This window comes from Salvelinus fontinalis, chromosome 16, assembly GCF_029448725.1.
Source record: "Salvelinus fontinalis isolate EN_2023a chromosome 16, ASM2944872v1, whole genome shotgun sequence".
Taxonomy (NCBI): Eukaryota; Metazoa; Chordata; class Actinopteri; order Salmoniformes; family Salmonidae; genus Salvelinus; species Salvelinus fontinalis.
The window spans coordinates 49,035,939-49,052,789 of NC_074680.1; the positions used below are offsets into that span (position 1 = coordinate 49,035,939).

Genomic DNA, 16,851 nt, shown 5'->3' on the forward strand with positions numbered 1-16,851 from the left:
ACTAGTAGGCTAGTAGACTAGAGACTAGTAGGCTTGTAGAGTAGTAGACTAGAGACTAGTAGACTGGTAGACTAGTAGGCTAATAGACTAGAGACTAGTAGGCTTGTAGACTAGTAGACTAGAGACTAGTAGACTGGTAGACTAGTAGGCTAATAGACTAGTAGACTAGTAGGCTAGTAGACTAGTAGACTAGAGACTAGTAGGCTAGTAGACTAGAAGACTAGAGACTAGTAGGCTGGTAGACTAGTAGACTAGAGACTAGTAGGCTAGTAGACTAGAGACTAGTAGGCTAGTAGACTAGAGACTAGTAGGTTAGTAGACTAGAGACTAGTAGGCTAGTAGGCTAGTAGACCAGAGACTAGTAGGCTAGTAGACTAGAGACTAGTAGGCTAGTAGACTAGTAGGTTAGTAGACTAGAGACTAGTAGGCTAGTAGACTAGAGACTAGTAGGCTAGTAGACTAGAGACTGGTAGGCTAGTAGACTAGTAGGTTAGTAGACTAGAGACTAGTAGGCTAGTAGACTAGAGACTAGTAGGCTAGTAGACTAGAGACTAGTAGGCTAGTAGACTAGAGACTAGTAGGCTAGTAGACTAGTAGGTTAGTAGACTAGAGACTAGTAGGCTAGTAGACTAGAGACTAGTAGGTTAGTAGACTAGAGACTAGTAGGTTAGTAGACTAGTAGACTAGTAGGCTAGTAGACTAGAGACTAGTAGACTAGTAGACTAGTAGACTAGAGACTAGTAGGCTAGTAGACTAGTAGGCTAGTAGACTAGAGACTAGTAGACTAGTAGACTAGTAGACTAGAGACTAGTAGGTTAGTAGACTAGAGACTAGTAGGTTAGTAGACTAGAGACTAGTAGGCTAGTAGACTAGTAGGCTAGTAGACTAGAGACTAGTAGACTAGTAGACTAGTAGACTAGAGACTAGTAGGTTAGTAGACTAGAGACTAGTAGGTTAGTAGACTAGAGACTAGTAGGCTAGTAGACTAGAGACTAGTAGACTAGAGACTAGTAGGCTAGTAGACTAGAAACTAGTAGGTTAGTAGACTAGTAGGCTAGTAGACTAGAGACTAGTAGTCTATTTGACTAGTAGGTTAGTAGACCAGTAGGCTAGTAGACTAGTAGACTAGAGGCTAGTAGACTAGAGGCTAGTAGACTAGAGGCTAGTAGACTAGAGACTAGTAGTCTATTTGACTAGTAGGCTAGTAGACAAGAGACTAGTAGGCTATTAGACTAGAGACTAGTAGACTAGTAGACTAGAGACTAGTAGGCTAGTAGACTAGGGGCTAGTAGACTAGTAGACTAGAGACTAGTAGGTTAGTAGACTAGTAGGCTAGTAGACTAGAGACTAGTAGAGTAGTAGACTAGAGACTAGTAGGCTAGTAGACTAGTAGGCTAGTAGACTAGAGACTAGTAGACTAGTAGACTAGTAGACTAGAGACTAGTAGGTTAGTAGACTAGAGACTAGTAGGTTAGTAGACTAGAGACTAGTAGGGTTGTAGACTAGAGACTAGTAGACTAGAGACTAGTAGGCTAGTAGACTAGAAACTAGTAGGTTAGTAGACTAGTAGGCTAGTAGACTAGAGACTAGTAGTCTATTTGACTAGTAGGTTAGTAGACCAGTAGGCTAGTAGACTAGTAGACTAGAGGCTAGTAGACTAGAGGCTAGTAGACTAGAGGCTAGTAGACTAGAGACTAGTAGTCTATTTGACTAGTAGGCTAGTAGACAAGAGACTAGTAGGCTATTAGACTAGAGACTAGTAGACTAGAGACTAGTAGGCTAGTAGACTAGGGGCTAGTAGACTAGTAGACTAGAGACTAGTAGGTTAGTAGACTAGTAGGCTAGTAGACTAGAGACTAGTAGTCTATTTGACTAGTAGGTTAGTAGACCAGTAGGCTAGTAGACTAGTAGACTAGAGGCTAGTAGACTAGAGGCTAGTAGACTAGAGGCTAGTAGACTAGAGACTAGTAGTCTATTTGACTAGTAGGCTAGTAGACTAGAGGCTAGTAGACTAGTAGACTAGAGACTAGTAGTCTATTTGACTAGTAGGCTAGTAGACTAGAGCCTAGTAGGCTAGTAGACTAGAGACTAGTAGTCTATTTGACTAGTAGGCTAGTAGACTAGAGACTAGTAGGCTAGTAGACTAGTAGACTAGTAGACTAGTGGGCTAGTAGACTAGTAGGCTAGTAGGCTAGTAGGCTAGTAGACTAGAGACTAGTAGGCTAGTAGACTAGAGACTATTAGACTAGTAGACTAGAGACTAGTAGGCTAGTAGACTAGTAGGCTAGTAGACTAGAGACTAGAGACTAGTAGGCTAGTAGACTAGAGACTAGTAGGCTAGTAGACTAGTAGACTAGAAGGCTAGTAGACTAGTAGGCTAGTAGACTAGAAGGCTAGTAGACTAGTAGGCTAGTAGACTAGTAGACTAGAGACTAGTAGGCTATTTGACTAGTAGACTAGTAGACTAGTAGACTAGTAGACTAGAGACTAGTAGACTAGTAGACTAGAGACTAGAGACTAGAGACTAGTAGACTAGTAGGCTAGTAGGCTAGTAGACTAGAGACTAGTAGGCTAGTAGACTAGTAGACTAGAGACTAGAGACTAGTAGACTAGTAGACTAGTAGACTAGTAGACTAGTAGGCTAGTAGGCTAGTAGGCTAGTAGGCTAGTAGACTAGAGACTAGTAGACTAGTAGGCTAGTAGACTAGTAGACTAGAGACTAGAGACTAGTAGACTAGTAGGCTAGTAGACTAGTAGACTAGAGACTAGTAGGCTAGTAGGCTAGTAGGCTAGTAGACTAGTAGACTAGTAGACTAGATACTAGAGACTAGTAGACTAGTAGACTATATCTTTATTTTGTCAGGGAGTCGTACTGAGACCTTGGGCTCTTATATAGAGCCTTCGGAAAGTATTCAGACCCTGGGACTTTTTCCATTGTTTTGTTACGTTACAGCCTTACTGTTAAAAAATAAAATCCCCTCCACTCATCAATCTACACACAATACCACATAATGACGAAGCAAAAACAGGTTTTTAAAAATGTTTACTAATTTATTAAAAATAAAAAACTGAAAAAACACATTTACTCAAATTTTCAGACCCTTTACTCAGTACTTTGTTGAATCAGTGATTACAGCCTCTAGTCTTCTTGGGTATGACGCTACAAGCTTGGCACACCTGTATTTGGGGAGTTCCTCCCATTCTTCTCTGCAGATCCTCTCAAGCTCTGTCAGGTTGGATGGGGAACGTCGCTGCACAGCTATTTTCAGGTCTCTCCAGACATGGTCGATCGGGTTCAAGTCCGGGCTCTGGCTGGGCTTCTCAAGGAGATTCAGAGACTGTCTCGAAGCCACTCCTGCGTTGTCTTGGCTGTGTGTTTAGGGTCGTTGTCCTGTTGGAAGGTGAACCTTCACCCCAGTCTGAGGTCCTGAACGCTCTGAAGCAGGTTTTCATCAAGGATCTCTCTGTACTTTGCTCCGTTCATCTTTCCTTCAATCCTGACTAGTCTCCCAGTCCCTGCCACTGAAAAACATCCCCACAGCATGATGCTGCCACCACCAGGCTTCACCGTAGGGATGCTGCCAGGTTTCCTCCAGGCGTGACGCTTGACATACAAACTAGAGTTCAATCTTGGTTTAATCAGAGCAGAGAATCCTGTTTCTCATGGTCTGAGAGTCTTTAGGTGCCTTTTGGCAAACTCTAAGCGGGCTGTCATGTGCCTTTTACTGAGATGTGGCTTCCATCTGTCCCTTTAACCATAAAGGCCTGATTCGTGGAGTGCTGCAGAGATGGTTGTCCTTCTGGAAGGTTCTCCCATCTTCCATTTAAGAACGATGGAGGCCACTGTGTTCTTCGGGACCTTCAATGCTGCAGAAATGTTTTGGTACCTCTATACAATCCTGTCTCTGAGCTCTACGGACAATTCCTTCGACCTCATGGCTTGGTTTTTGCTCTGACATGCACTGTCAACTGTAGGACCTTATATAGACAGGTATGTGCCTTTCCAAATCATGTGCAATTAATTGAATTTACCACAGGTGGACTCCAATCAAGTTGTAGAAACATCACAAGGATGATCAAAGGAAACAGGATGCACCTGAGCTCAATTTCAAGTCTCATAGCAAAGGGTCTGAATACTTAGGTAAATAAGGTATTTCTGTTTTGTTTTTTTAATAAAAAAATTAAATATCTAAAAACCTGTTTTCGCTTTGTCATTATGGGGTATTATGAATAAGAATAGAATAAGGCTGTAATGTAACAAAATGTGGAAAAAGTCAAGGGGTCGGAATACTTTTCCGAAGGCTCTGTACAGGTAAGCCCTGAACTACTGAAATTACAGAAATAAACAAATCAAATAAACAAATAAAAATAAAGAATGCAATCAGAAAGAAAACACGGTCATCAAAAACAAACAAAATCATCAGTTATACAGTAAGGTCCTCAATCTGAATTACCCAGAACACCTTCTCCCTCCTGGTCCTCAATCTGAATTACCCAGAACACCTTCTCCCTCCTGGTCCTCAATCTGAATTACCCAGAACACCTTCTCCCTCCTGGTCCTCAATCTGAATTACCCAGAACACCTTCTCCCTCCTGGTCCTCAATCTGAATTACCCAGAATACCTTCTCCCTCCTGGTCCTCAATCTGAATTACCCAGAATACCTTCTCCCTCCTGGTCCTCAATCTGAATTACCCAGAATACCTTCTCCCTCCTGGTCCTCAATCAGCTTCCTGAATTACCCTAGAGAAACCAGAACACCTTCTCCCTCCTGGTCCTCAATCTGAATTACCCTAAAGGCACCAGAATACCTTCTCCCTCCTGGTCCTCAATCATCAATCTGAATTACCCTAAAGGCACCAGAATACCTTCTCCCTCCTGCTCCTCCACTTTACCAAACCATCTCCTCCCTCCTGGTCCTCCTCCTCAACAAACCATCTCCTCCCTCCTGCTCCTCCTCTTCTTCTTCCTTCTCTCTCTACCTTCCCTCTTTTGGAATAGTCTTTATTCTGTACAGGCTTCCTTCTTTTCACACTGTCAATTAGTCTAGTATTGTGGAGTAACTACAATGTTGTTGATCCATCCACAGTTTTCTCCAATCCCAGCCCCTCAACTCTGTAACTGTTTTAAAGTCACTATTGATCTCATGATGAAATCTCTGAGCAGTTTCCTTCCTCTCCGGCAACTGAGTTAGGAAGGACGCCTGTATCTTTGTAGTGACTGGGTGTATTAATTCCCCATCCAAAGTAATTAATAACTTCACCATGCTCAAAAAGATATTCAATGTCTGCTTTTTGTTTTTACCCATCTACCAACAGGTGCCCTTCTTTGCGAGGCATTGGAAAACCTCTCTGGTCTTGTGGTTGAATCTGTGTTTGAAATTCACTGCTCGACTGAAGGACCTTACAGATAATTGTATGTGTGGGGTACAGAGATGTGGTAGTCATTCAAAAACCATGTTAAACTCTATTATTGCAAGAGTGAGTCCATGCAACTTATTAAGTGACTTGTTAAGCAAATTAACTTAATTAGGCTTGCCATAACAAAGGAGTTGAATACTTATTGACTCAAGACATTGCAGCTTTTCATTTTTTAATTAATTTGTAAACATTCCCGAAAACATAATTCCACTTTGACATTATGGGGTATTGTGTGTAAACCAGGGACCCCCTAAAAAATCCCAATTGAATCCATTTTAAGGCTGGATAATCCATAATTCAGGCTGTAACACAACAAAATGTGGGAAAAAGACAAGGGGGGGGTGAAGACTTTCTGAAGGAGCTGTACAGCAGGGAGCGACTGAGTATTTACCATTTCCACTGATGTGTTATGTACAATAAACAGTGTTTGTCTGTGTAGAAACGTTTGTTTGTTTACCTCCTGTTCAATCCACGGTAGAGCACTGACTGCCTGACACTTCCCATCGCCACCTCCAGAACGATGTCACCGTTGAACTCTAACCTTTTAACTTCTGTGACCTCTAACCTTTCACCTTTTTTCACCTGCCTGACACTTCCCATCGCCACCTCCAGAACGATGTCACCGTTGAACTCTAACCTTTTAACTTCTGTGACCTCTAACCTTTCACCTTTACACCCCCCCCCCCCCCCCCCCCCCCACCTCCTCCCTCTGACCACACAGCAGCGAGGACCCAAGCCCAAAAAGATGGTGCACGCTTCTCGAACCTCCTCGGTAACAGCCGGTCGTCATAATAATAAAGTGGTAACCGTGGTAACCGTACCCGTGGCTCTGAATGGCCTAGCTGCATGGCAACAAGGCGTCAACTCCATTTACCCATAACCCCTAGCTCTCCCAGCACGTCTCCCATCCATTGTTGTTCTCCCGTCACACCTGTCTGTCTTTGTGTACATGCACGTTTCTGTGAGTGACGGCTCATCCCTGTGAGTGACGGCTCATCCCTGTGAGTGACGGCTCATCCCTGTGAGTGACTGCTCATCCCTGTGAGTGACGGCTCATCCCTGTGAGTGACGGCTCATCCCTGTGAGTGACTGCTCATCCCTGTGAGTGACGGCTCATCCCTGTGAGTGACAGCTCATCCCTGTGAGTGACTGCTCATCCCTGTGAGTGACTGCTCATCCCTGTGAGTGACGGCTCATCCCTGTGAGTGACGGCTCATCCCTGTGAGTGACAGCTCATCCCTGTGAGTGACGGCTCATCCCTGTGAGTGAGGGCTCATCCCTGTGAGTGACGGCTCATATCCCTGTGAGTGAGGGCTCATTCCTGTGAGTGACGGCTCATCCCTGTGAGTGAGGGCTCATCCCTGTGAGTGACGGCTCATCCCTGTGAGTGAGGGCTCATCCCTGTGAGTGACTGCTCATCCCTGTGAGTGACAGCTCATCCCTGTGAGTGACGGCTCATCCCTGTGAGTGACTGCTCATCCCTGTGAGTGACGACTCATCCCTGTGAGTGACGGCTCATCCCTGTGAGTGACGGCTCATATCCCTGTGAGTGAGGGCTCATCCCTGTGAGTGACGGCTCATATCCCTGTGTGACGGCTCATACCTGTGAGTAACGACTCATCCCTGTGAGTGACGGCTCATCCCTGTGAGTGACGGCTCATCCCTGTGAGTGACGGCTCATATCCCTGTGAGTGAGGGCTCATCCCTGTGAGTGACGGCTCATCCCTGTGAGTGAGGGCTCATCCCTGTGAGTGACTGCTCATCCCTGTGAGTGACGGCTCATCCCTGTGAGTGACGGCTCATCCCTGTGAGTGAGGGCTCATCCCTGTGAGTGACTGCTCATCCCTGTGAGTGACGGCTCATCCCTGTGAGTGACGGCTCATCCCTGTGAGTGACGGCTCATCCCTGTGAGTGACTGCTCATCCCTGTGAGTGACGACTCATCCCTGTGAGTGACGGCTCATCCCTGTGAGTGACGGCTCATATCCCTGTGAGTGAGGGCTCATCCCTGTGAGTGACGGCTCATATCCCTGTGAGTGACGGCTCATACCTGTGAGTAACGACTCATCCCTGTGAGTGACGGCTCATCCCTGTGAGTGACGGCTCATCCCTGTGAGTGACGGCTCATCCCTGTGAGTGACGGCTCATCCCTGTGAGTGACGGCTCATATCCCTGTGAGTGACGGCTCATCCCTGTGAGTGACGGCTCATCCCTGTGAGTGACGGCTCATCCCTGTGAGTGAGGGCTCATCCCTGTGAGTCCCTGTGAGTGACGGCTCATCCCTGTGAGTCCCTGTGAGTGACGGCTCATCCCTGTGAGTCCCTGTGAGTGACGGCTCATCCCTGTGAGTCCCTTTGAGTGACAGCTCATCCCTGTGAGTCCCTGTGAGTGACGGCTCATATCCCTGTGAGTGACTGCTCATCCCTGTGAGTGACGGCTCATCCCTGTGAGTGACGGCTCATCCCTGTGAGTGACGGCTCATCCCTGTGAGTGACAGCTCATCCCTGTGAGTGACGGCTCATCCCTGTGAGTGACGGCTCATCCCTGTGAGTGACGGCTCATATCCCTGTGAGTGACGGCTCATATCCCTGTGAGTGACGGCTCATATCCCTGTGAGTGACTGCTCATCCCTGTGAGTGACGGCTCATATCCCTGTGAGTGACGGCTCATATCCCTGTGAGTGACGGCTCATCCCTATGAGTGACTGCTCATCCCTGTGAGTGACGGCTCATCCCTGTGAGTGACGACTCATCCCTGTGAGTGAAGGCTCATATCCCTGTGAGTGACTGCTCATCCCTGTGAGTGACTGCTCATCCCTGTGAGTGACGGCTCATATCCCTGTGAGTGACGGCTCATATCCCTGTGAGTGACGGCTCATATCCCTGTGAGTGACGGCTCATATCCCCCTTCCCTGTCCCTCTCTGCCCTCCTCAATCATCATTGGTTCAAACATGGTCAGCTGTCATGTCGGCTCTTGAGGCTGTTTACACAGTAGCATGTTAACTGGGGCTGTACTGTGCTACTCAGTGATGTACTGCTGTACACACACACACACACACACACACACACACACACACACACACACACACACACACACACACACACACACACACACACACACACACACACACACACACACACACACACACACACACACACACACACACACACACACACAGTTGTAGCGGAGATGACCCCTATCTACACCAGGGGTGATGACCCCTATCTAGACCAGGGGTGATGGCCCCTATCTAGACCAGGGGTGATGACCCCTATCTAGACCAGGGGTGATGACCCCTATCTAGACCAGGGGTGATGACCCCTATCTAGACCAGGGGTGACGGCCCCTATCTAGACCAGGGGTGACGACCCCTATCTAGACCAGGGGTGACGGCCCCTATCTAGACCAGGGGTGATGACCCCTATCTACACCAGGGGTGATGGCCCCTATCTAGACCAGGGGTGATGACCCCTATCTAGACCAGGGGTGATGACCCCTATCTAGACCAGGGGTGATGGCCCCTATCTAGACCAGGGGTGATGGCCCCTATCTAGACCAGGGGTGATGACCCCTATCTAGACCAGGGGAGCAGCCAAGGGCTGGTCAGTAGTGCACTATATAGGGAACAGGGTGACATTCTGGGCCCAGAGACTCCAGTCAGAGAGGAGAGGCCATTTCAGAGAGAGAGAGAGAGGAGAGGCCAGCTCCGAGAGAGGAGAGGCCATTTCAGAGAGAGCGAGAGAGGAGAGGCCAGCTCAGAGAGAGACAGAGAGGAGAGGCCAGCTCAGAGAGAGGAGAGGCCATTTCAGAGAGAGAGAGAGGCCAGCTCAGAGAGAGACAGCGAGGAGAGAGACAGCGAGGAGAGAGACAGCTCCGGGAGAGACAGCTCCGAGAGAGACAGTGAGGAGAGAGACAGTGAGGAGAGAGACAGTGAGGAGAGAGACAGCGAGGAGAGCGACAGCGAGGAGAGAGACAGCGAGGAGAGAGACAGCGAGGAGAGAGACAGCGAGGAGAGAGACAGCGAGGAGAGAGACAGCGAGGAGAGAGACAGCGAGGAGAGAGACAGTGAGGAGAGAGACAGCGAGGAGAGCGACAGCGAGGAGAGCGACAGCGAGGAGAGAGACAGCTCCGAGAGAGACAGCTCAGAGAGAGACAGCGAGGAGAGAGACAGCTCCGAGAGAGACAGCTCCGAGAGAGACAGCGAGGAGAGAGACAGCGAGGAGAGAGACAGTGAGGAGAGAGACAGCGAGGAGAGTGACAGCGAGGAGAGAGACAGCGAGGAGAGAGACAGCGAGGAGAGAGACAGCGAGGAGAGAGACAGTGAGGAGAGAGACAGTGAGGAGAGAGACAGCTCCGAGAGAGACAGCGAGGAGAGAGACAGCGAGGAGAGAGACAGTGAGGAGAGAGACAGTGAGGAGAGAGACAGCGAGGAGAGAGACAGTGAGGAGAGAGACAGCTCCGAGAGAGACAGCTCCGAGAGAGACAGTGAGGAGAGAGACAGCGAGGAGAGAGACAGTGAGGAGAGAGACAGCTCCGAGAGAGACAGCTCCGAGAGAGACAGCGAGGAGAGAGAGTGAGGAGAGAGACAGCGAGGAGAGAGACAGTGAGGAGAGAGACAGCGAGGAGAGAGACAGTGAGGAGAGAGACAGTGAGGAGAGAGACAGTGAGGAGAGAGACAGCTCCGAGAGAGACAGCTCCGAGAGAGACAGCTCCGAGAGAGACAGCTCCGAGAGAGACAGCTCCGAGAGAGACAGCGAGGAGAGAGACAGTGAGGAGAGAGACAGCGAGGAGAGAGACAGTGAGGAGAGAGACAGCTCCGAGAGAGACAGCGAGGAGAGAGACAGCGAGGAGAGAGACAGCGAGGAGAGAGACAGCTCCGAGAGAGACAGCGAGGAGAGAGACAGCGAGGAGAGAGACAGCGAGGAGAGAGACAGCGAGGAGAGAGACAGTGAGGAGAGAGACAGCGAGGAGAGAGACAGTGAGGAGAGAGACAGTGAGGAGAGAGACAGTGAGGAGAGAGACAGCTCCGAGAGAGACAGCGAGGAGAGACAGCGAGGAGAGAGACAGCTCCGAGAGAGACAGCGAGGAGAGAGACAGCGAGGAGAGAGACAGCGAGGAGAGAGACAGCGAGGAGAGAGACAGTGAGGAGAGAGACAGCGAGGAGAGAGACAGTGAGGAGAGAGACAGTGAGGAGAGAGGAGAGGAGAGGCCAGAAATGAATTTGAATAATATTTGAACCCTGGTCTGGTGTTAACATATTGCTCTCCGAAACAGCCCTCTAGTCTGTGGCCATCTCAGTATGTTACTGACGCCACTAACCTTCTGTCTGAGTCCCCAACCAGACATGAGACTCTATAGAACACTGTCTGTCTGAGTCCCCAACCAGCAGTTTAACATGAGACTCTATAGAACACTGTCTGTCTGAGTCCCCAACCAGCAGTTTAACATGAGACTCTATAGAACACTGTCTGTCTGAGTCCCTAACCAGCCATGAGACTCTATAGAACACTGACTGTCTGAGTCCCTAACTAGCAGTTTAACATGAGACTCTATAGAACACTGTCTGTCTGAGTCCCTAACCAGCCATGAGACTCTATAGAACACTGTCTGTCTGAGTCCCTAACCAGCAGTTTAACATGAGACTCTATAGAACACTAATTGTACCTTTTAGCATCTCCAGAAGTGGGACGTTAGAAGTGTCTATTTGGTGATGTGTTCTGGAGTGTAGATGATTGTTGTTACTGTCAGCAGTGTTCTGTCCGCTAAGTGTCCTGGGGCTGTAAGGACAGTAATCCTACACCTGTATGGCTCTCTGTTGGAATATCTCTCCATCCTGCTCGGGACACTGCCATCGGATACAGTGACAGTGATTTCACCTTGCTGCTGTTGCTTTTAAAGCAGTAACATGATCCCTCCATCTACCTCTTCTCTCCTCCCTAATTCATCCCCCTCTCCTCCTTCTGGCCATCCCTCCATCTACCTCTTCTCTCCTCCCTAATTCATCCCCCTCTCTTCCTTCTGGCCATCCCTCCATCTACCTCTTCTCTCCTCCCTAATTCATCCCCCTCTCCTCCTTCTGGCCATCCCTCCATCTACCTCTTCTCCTCCCTGAGAGAGAGACTCTTAGTGTTACATTTTTAAAGAGAACAGATTTCCCCCCTGCGCTTTGGTAATGGATCTACAGACTACAGTCTGTTCTGGCCCAGTAACCTAGACTAGACACACCCAGACTACAGTCTGTTCTGGCCCAGTAACCTAGACTAGACTAGATAACCTAGACTATTGGACAGCCTGATTCTTTACTATTGGACAGCCTGATTCTCTACTATTGGACAGCCTGATTCTTTACTATTGGACAGCCTGATTCTTTACTATTGGACAGCCTGATTCTCTACTATTGGACAGCCTGATTCTTTACTATTGGACAGCCTGATTCTTTACTATTGGACAGCCTGATTCTTTACTATTGGACAGCCTGATTCTTTACTATTGGACAGCCTGATTCTCTACTATTGGACAGCCTGATTCTTTACTATTGGACAGCCTGATTCTTTACTATTGGACAGCCTGATTCTTTACTATTGGACAGCCTGATTCTCTACTATTGGACAGCCTGATTCTCTACTATTGGACAGCCTGATTCTTTACTATTGGACAGCCTGATTCTCTACTATTGGACAGCCTGATTCTCTACTATTGGACAGCCTGATTCTTTACTATTGGACAGCCTGATTCTTTACTATTGGACAGCCTGATTCCAAAACATTTGTATTTATTTGATATTAATCTCAGAGAGTCGGAAATAACTAGTTACTATTACAGAGAGTGGGTAATAACTAGCTAGTGGTACAGAGAGTGGGTAATAACTAGTTACTAGTACAGAGAGTGGGTAATAACTAGTTAGTGGTACAGAGAGTGGGTAATAACTAGTTACTAGTACAGAGAGTGGGTAATAACTAGTTAGTGGTACAGAGAGTGGGTAATAACTAGTTACTATTACAGAGAGTGGGTAATAACTAGTTACTATTACAGAGAGTGGGTAATAACTAGTTACTGGTACAATACATCACCTTCCCCTCCTCCCTCCTCTATCCTCCCTTCAATACATCACCTTCCCCTCCTCCCTCCTCTACCCTCCCTTCAATACATCACCTTCCCCTCCTCTACCCCTCCCTTCAATACATCACCTTCCCCTCCTCCCTCCTCTACCCTCCCTTCAATACATCACCTTCCCCTCCTCTACCCTCCCTTCAATACATCACCTTGCCCCTCCTCTATCCTCCCTTCAATACATCACCTTCCCCCTCCTCTATCCTCCCTTCAATACATCACCTTCCCTTCCTCTATCCTCCCTTCAATACATCACCTTCCCCCTCCTCTACCCTCCCTTCAATACATCACCTTCCCCTCCTCTATCCTCCCTTCAATACATCACCTTCCCCTCCTCCCTCCTCTACCCTCCCTTCAATACATCACCTTCCCCTCCTCCCTCCTCTACCCTCCCTTCAATACATCACCTTCCCCTCCTCCCTCCTCTACCCTCCCTTCAATACATCACCTTCCCCTCCTCTACCCTCCCTTCAATACATCACCTTCCCCTCCTCTACCCCTCCCTTCAATACATCACCTTCCCCTCCTCTACCCTCCCTTCAATACATCACCTTCCCCTCCTCTATCCTCCCTTCAATACATCACCTTCCCCCTCCTCTATCCTCCCTTCAATACATCACCTTCCCTTCCTCTATCCTCCCTTCAATACATCACCTTCCCCCTCCTCTACCCTCCCTTCAATACATCACCTTCCCCTCCTCTACCCCTCCCTTCAATACATCACCTTCCCCCTCCTCTACCCCTCCCTTCAATACATCACCTTCCCCTCCTCTACCCTCCCTTCAATACATCACCTTCCCCCTCCTCTACCCTCCCTTCAATACATCACCTTCCCCTCCTCTATCCTCCCTTCAATACATCACCTTCCCCTCCTCTACCCTCCCTTCAATACATCACCTTCCCCTCCTCCCTCCTCTACCCTCCCTTCAATACATCACCTTCCCCTCCTCCCTCCTCTACCCTCCCTTCAATACATCACCTTCCCCTCCTCTACCCTCCCTTCAATACATCACCTTCCCCCCCCTCTATCCTCCCTTCAATACATCACCTTCCCCTCCTCCCTCCTCTACCCTCCCTTCAATACATCACCTTCCCCTCCTCCCTCCTCTACCCTCCCTTCAATACATCACCTTCCCCTCCTCTACCCTCCCTTCAATACATCACCTTCCCCCCCCTCTATCCTCCCTTCAATACATCACCTTCCCCCTCCTCTATCCTCCCTTCAATACATCACCTTCCCCTCCCCCCTCCTCTATCCTCCCTTCAATACATCACCTTCCCCTCCTCTACCCTCCCTTCAATACATCACCTTCCCCTCCTCCCTCCTCTACCCTCCCTTCAATACATCACCTTCCCCCTCCTCTACCCTCCCTTCAATACATCACCTTCCCCCTCCTCCCTCCTCTACCCCTCCCTTCAATACATCACCTTCCCCTCCTCTATCCTCCCTTCAATACATCACCTTCCCCTCCTCCCTCCTCTACCCTCCCTTCAATACATCACCTTCCCCCTCCTCTACCCTCCCTTCAATACATCACCTTCCCCCTCCTCCCTCCTCTACCCTCCCTTCAATACATCACCTTCCCCTCCTCTACCCCTCCCTTCAATACATCACCTTCCCCTCCTCTATCCTCCCTTCAATACATCACCTTCCCCTCCTCTACCCCTCCCTTCAATACATTACCTTCCCCTCCTCTATCCTCCCTTCAATACATCACCTTCCCCTCCTCCCTCCTCTACCCTCCCTTCAATACATCACCTTCCCCCTCCTCCCTCCTCTACCCTCCCTTCAATACATCACCTTCCCCTCCTCTACCCTCCCTTCAATACATCACCTTCCCCCTCCTCCCTCCTCTACCCTCCCTTCAATACATCACCGTCCCCTCCTCTACCCTCCCTTCAATACATCACCTTCCCCTCCTCTACCCTCCCTTCAATACATCACCTTCCCCTCCTCTACCCCTCCCTTCAATACATCACCTTCCCCCTCCTCCCTCCTCTACCCTCCCTTCAATACATCACCTTCCCCTCCTCTACCCCTCCCTTCAATACATCACCTTCCCCTCCTCCCTCCTCTACCCTCCCTTCAATACATCACCTTCCCCCTCCTCTATCCTCCCTTCAATACATCACCTTCCCCTCCTCTATCCTCCCTTCAATACATCACCTTCCCCTCCTCTACCCTCCCTTCAATACATCACCTTCCCCCTCCTCCCTCCTCTACCCTCCCTTCAATACATCACCTTCCCCTCCTCTACCCCTCCCTTCAATACATCACCTTCCCCTCCTCCCTCCTCTACCCTCCCTTCAATACATCACCTTCCCCTCCTCTACCCTCCCTTCAATACATCACCTTCCCCTCCTCTACCCTCCCTTCAATACATCACCTTCCCCTCCTCTATCCTCCCTTCAATACATCACCTTCCCCCTCCTCTATCCTCCCTTCAATACATCACCTTCCCTTCCTCTATCCTCCCTTCAATACATCACCTTCCCCCTCCTCTACCCTCCCTTCAATACATCACCTTCCCCTCCTCTACCCCTCCCTTCAATACATCACCTTCCCCCTCCTCTACCCCTCCCTTCAATACATCACCTTCCCCTCCTCTACCCTCCCTTCAATACATCACCTTCCCCCTCCTCTACCCTCCCTTCAATACATCACCTTCCCCTCCTCTATCCTCCCTTCAATACATCACCTTCCCCTCCTCTACCCTCCCTTCAATACATCACCTTCCCCTCCTCCCTCCTCTACCCTCCCTTCAATACATCACCTTCCCCTCCTCCCTCCTCTACCCTCCCTTCAATACATCACCTTCCCCTCCTCTACCCTCCCTTCAATACATCACCTTCCCCCCCCTCTATCCTCCCTTCAATACATCACCTTCCCCTCCTCCCTCCTCTACCCTCCCTTCAATACATCACCTTCCCCTCCTCCCTCCTCTACCCTCCCTTCAATACATCACCTTCCCCTCCTCTACCCTCCCTTCAATACATCACCTTCCCCCCCCTCTATCCTCCCTTCAATACATCACCTTCCCCCTCCTCTATCCTCCCTTCAATACATCACCTTCCCCTCCCCCCTCCTCTATCCTCCCTTCAATACATCACCTTCCCCTCCTCTACCCTCCCTTCAATACATCACCTTCCCCTCCTCCCTCCTCTACCCTCCCTTCAATACATCACCTTCCCCCTCCTCTACCCTCCCTTCAATACATCACCTTCCCCTCCTCCCTCCTCTACCCCTCCCTTCAATACATCACCTTCCCCTCCTCTATCCTCCCTTCAATACATCACCTTCCCCTCCTCCCTCCTCTACCCTCCCTTCAATACATCACCTTCCCCCTCCTCTACCCTCCCTTCAATACATCACCTTCCCCTCCTCCCTCCTCTACCCTCCCTTCAATACATCACCTTCCCCTCCTCTACCCCTCCCTTCAATACATCACCTTCCCCTCCTCTATCCTCCCTTCAATACATCACCTTCCCCTCCTCTACCCCTCCCTTCAATACATTACCTTCCCCTCCTCTATCCTCCCTTCAATACATCACCTTCCCCTCCTCCCTCCTCTACCCTCCCTTCAATACATCACCTTCCCCCTCCTCCCTCCTCTACCCTCCCTTCAATACATCACCTTCCCCTCCTCTACCCTCCCTTCAATACATCACCTTCCCCCTCCTCCCTCCTCTACCCTCCCTTCAATACATCACCGTCCCCTCCTCTACCCTCCCTTCAATACATCACCTTCCCCTCCTCTACCCTCCCTTCAATACATCACCTTCCCCTCCTCTACCCCTCCCTTCAATACATCACCTTCCCCTCCTCCCTCCTCTACCCTCCCTTCAATACATCACCTTCCCCTCCTCTACCCCTCCCTTCAATACATCACCTTCCCCTCCTCCCTCCTCTACCCTCCCTTCAATACATCACCTTCCCCCTCCTCTATCCTCCCTTCAATACATCACCTTCCCCTCCTCTATCCTCCCTTCAATACATCACCTTCCCCTCCTCTACCCTCCCTTCAATACATCACCTTCCCCTCCTCCCTCCTCTACCCTCCCTTCAATACATCACCTTCCCCTCCTCTACCCCTCCCTTCAATACATCACCTTCCCCTCCTCCCTCCTCTACCCTCCCTTCAATACATCACCTTCCCCCTCCTCTATCCTCCCTTCAATACATCACCTTCCCCTCCTCTATCCTCCCTTCAATACATCACCTTCCCCTCCTCTACCCTCCCTTCAATACATCACCTTCCCCTCCTCTATCCTCCCTTCAATACATCACCTTCCCCTCCTCTACCCTCCCTTCAATACATCAC

At 49.4% G+C, this 16,851-nt stretch overlaps 1 protein-coding gene across 1 annotated transcript in view; it reads left to right on the forward strand.

Annotated features, from left to right (window-relative positions):
* Positions 1–6,067, forward strand: part of LOC129813312 (dynactin subunit 1-like) — a 75,160-nt gene extending 69,093 nt beyond the window's left edge. Inside the window, exon 5 of the mRNA XM_055865654.1 lies at positions 5,318–6,067. Within this exon, the coding sequence (XP_055721629.1) occupies positions 5,318–5,527 (210 nt within the window). The 3' untranslated portion in view covers positions 5,528–6,067. The remainder of the gene's footprint in view (positions 1–5,317) is intronic.
* The last annotated feature ends 10,784 nt before the right edge of the window (positions 6,068–16,851 follow it).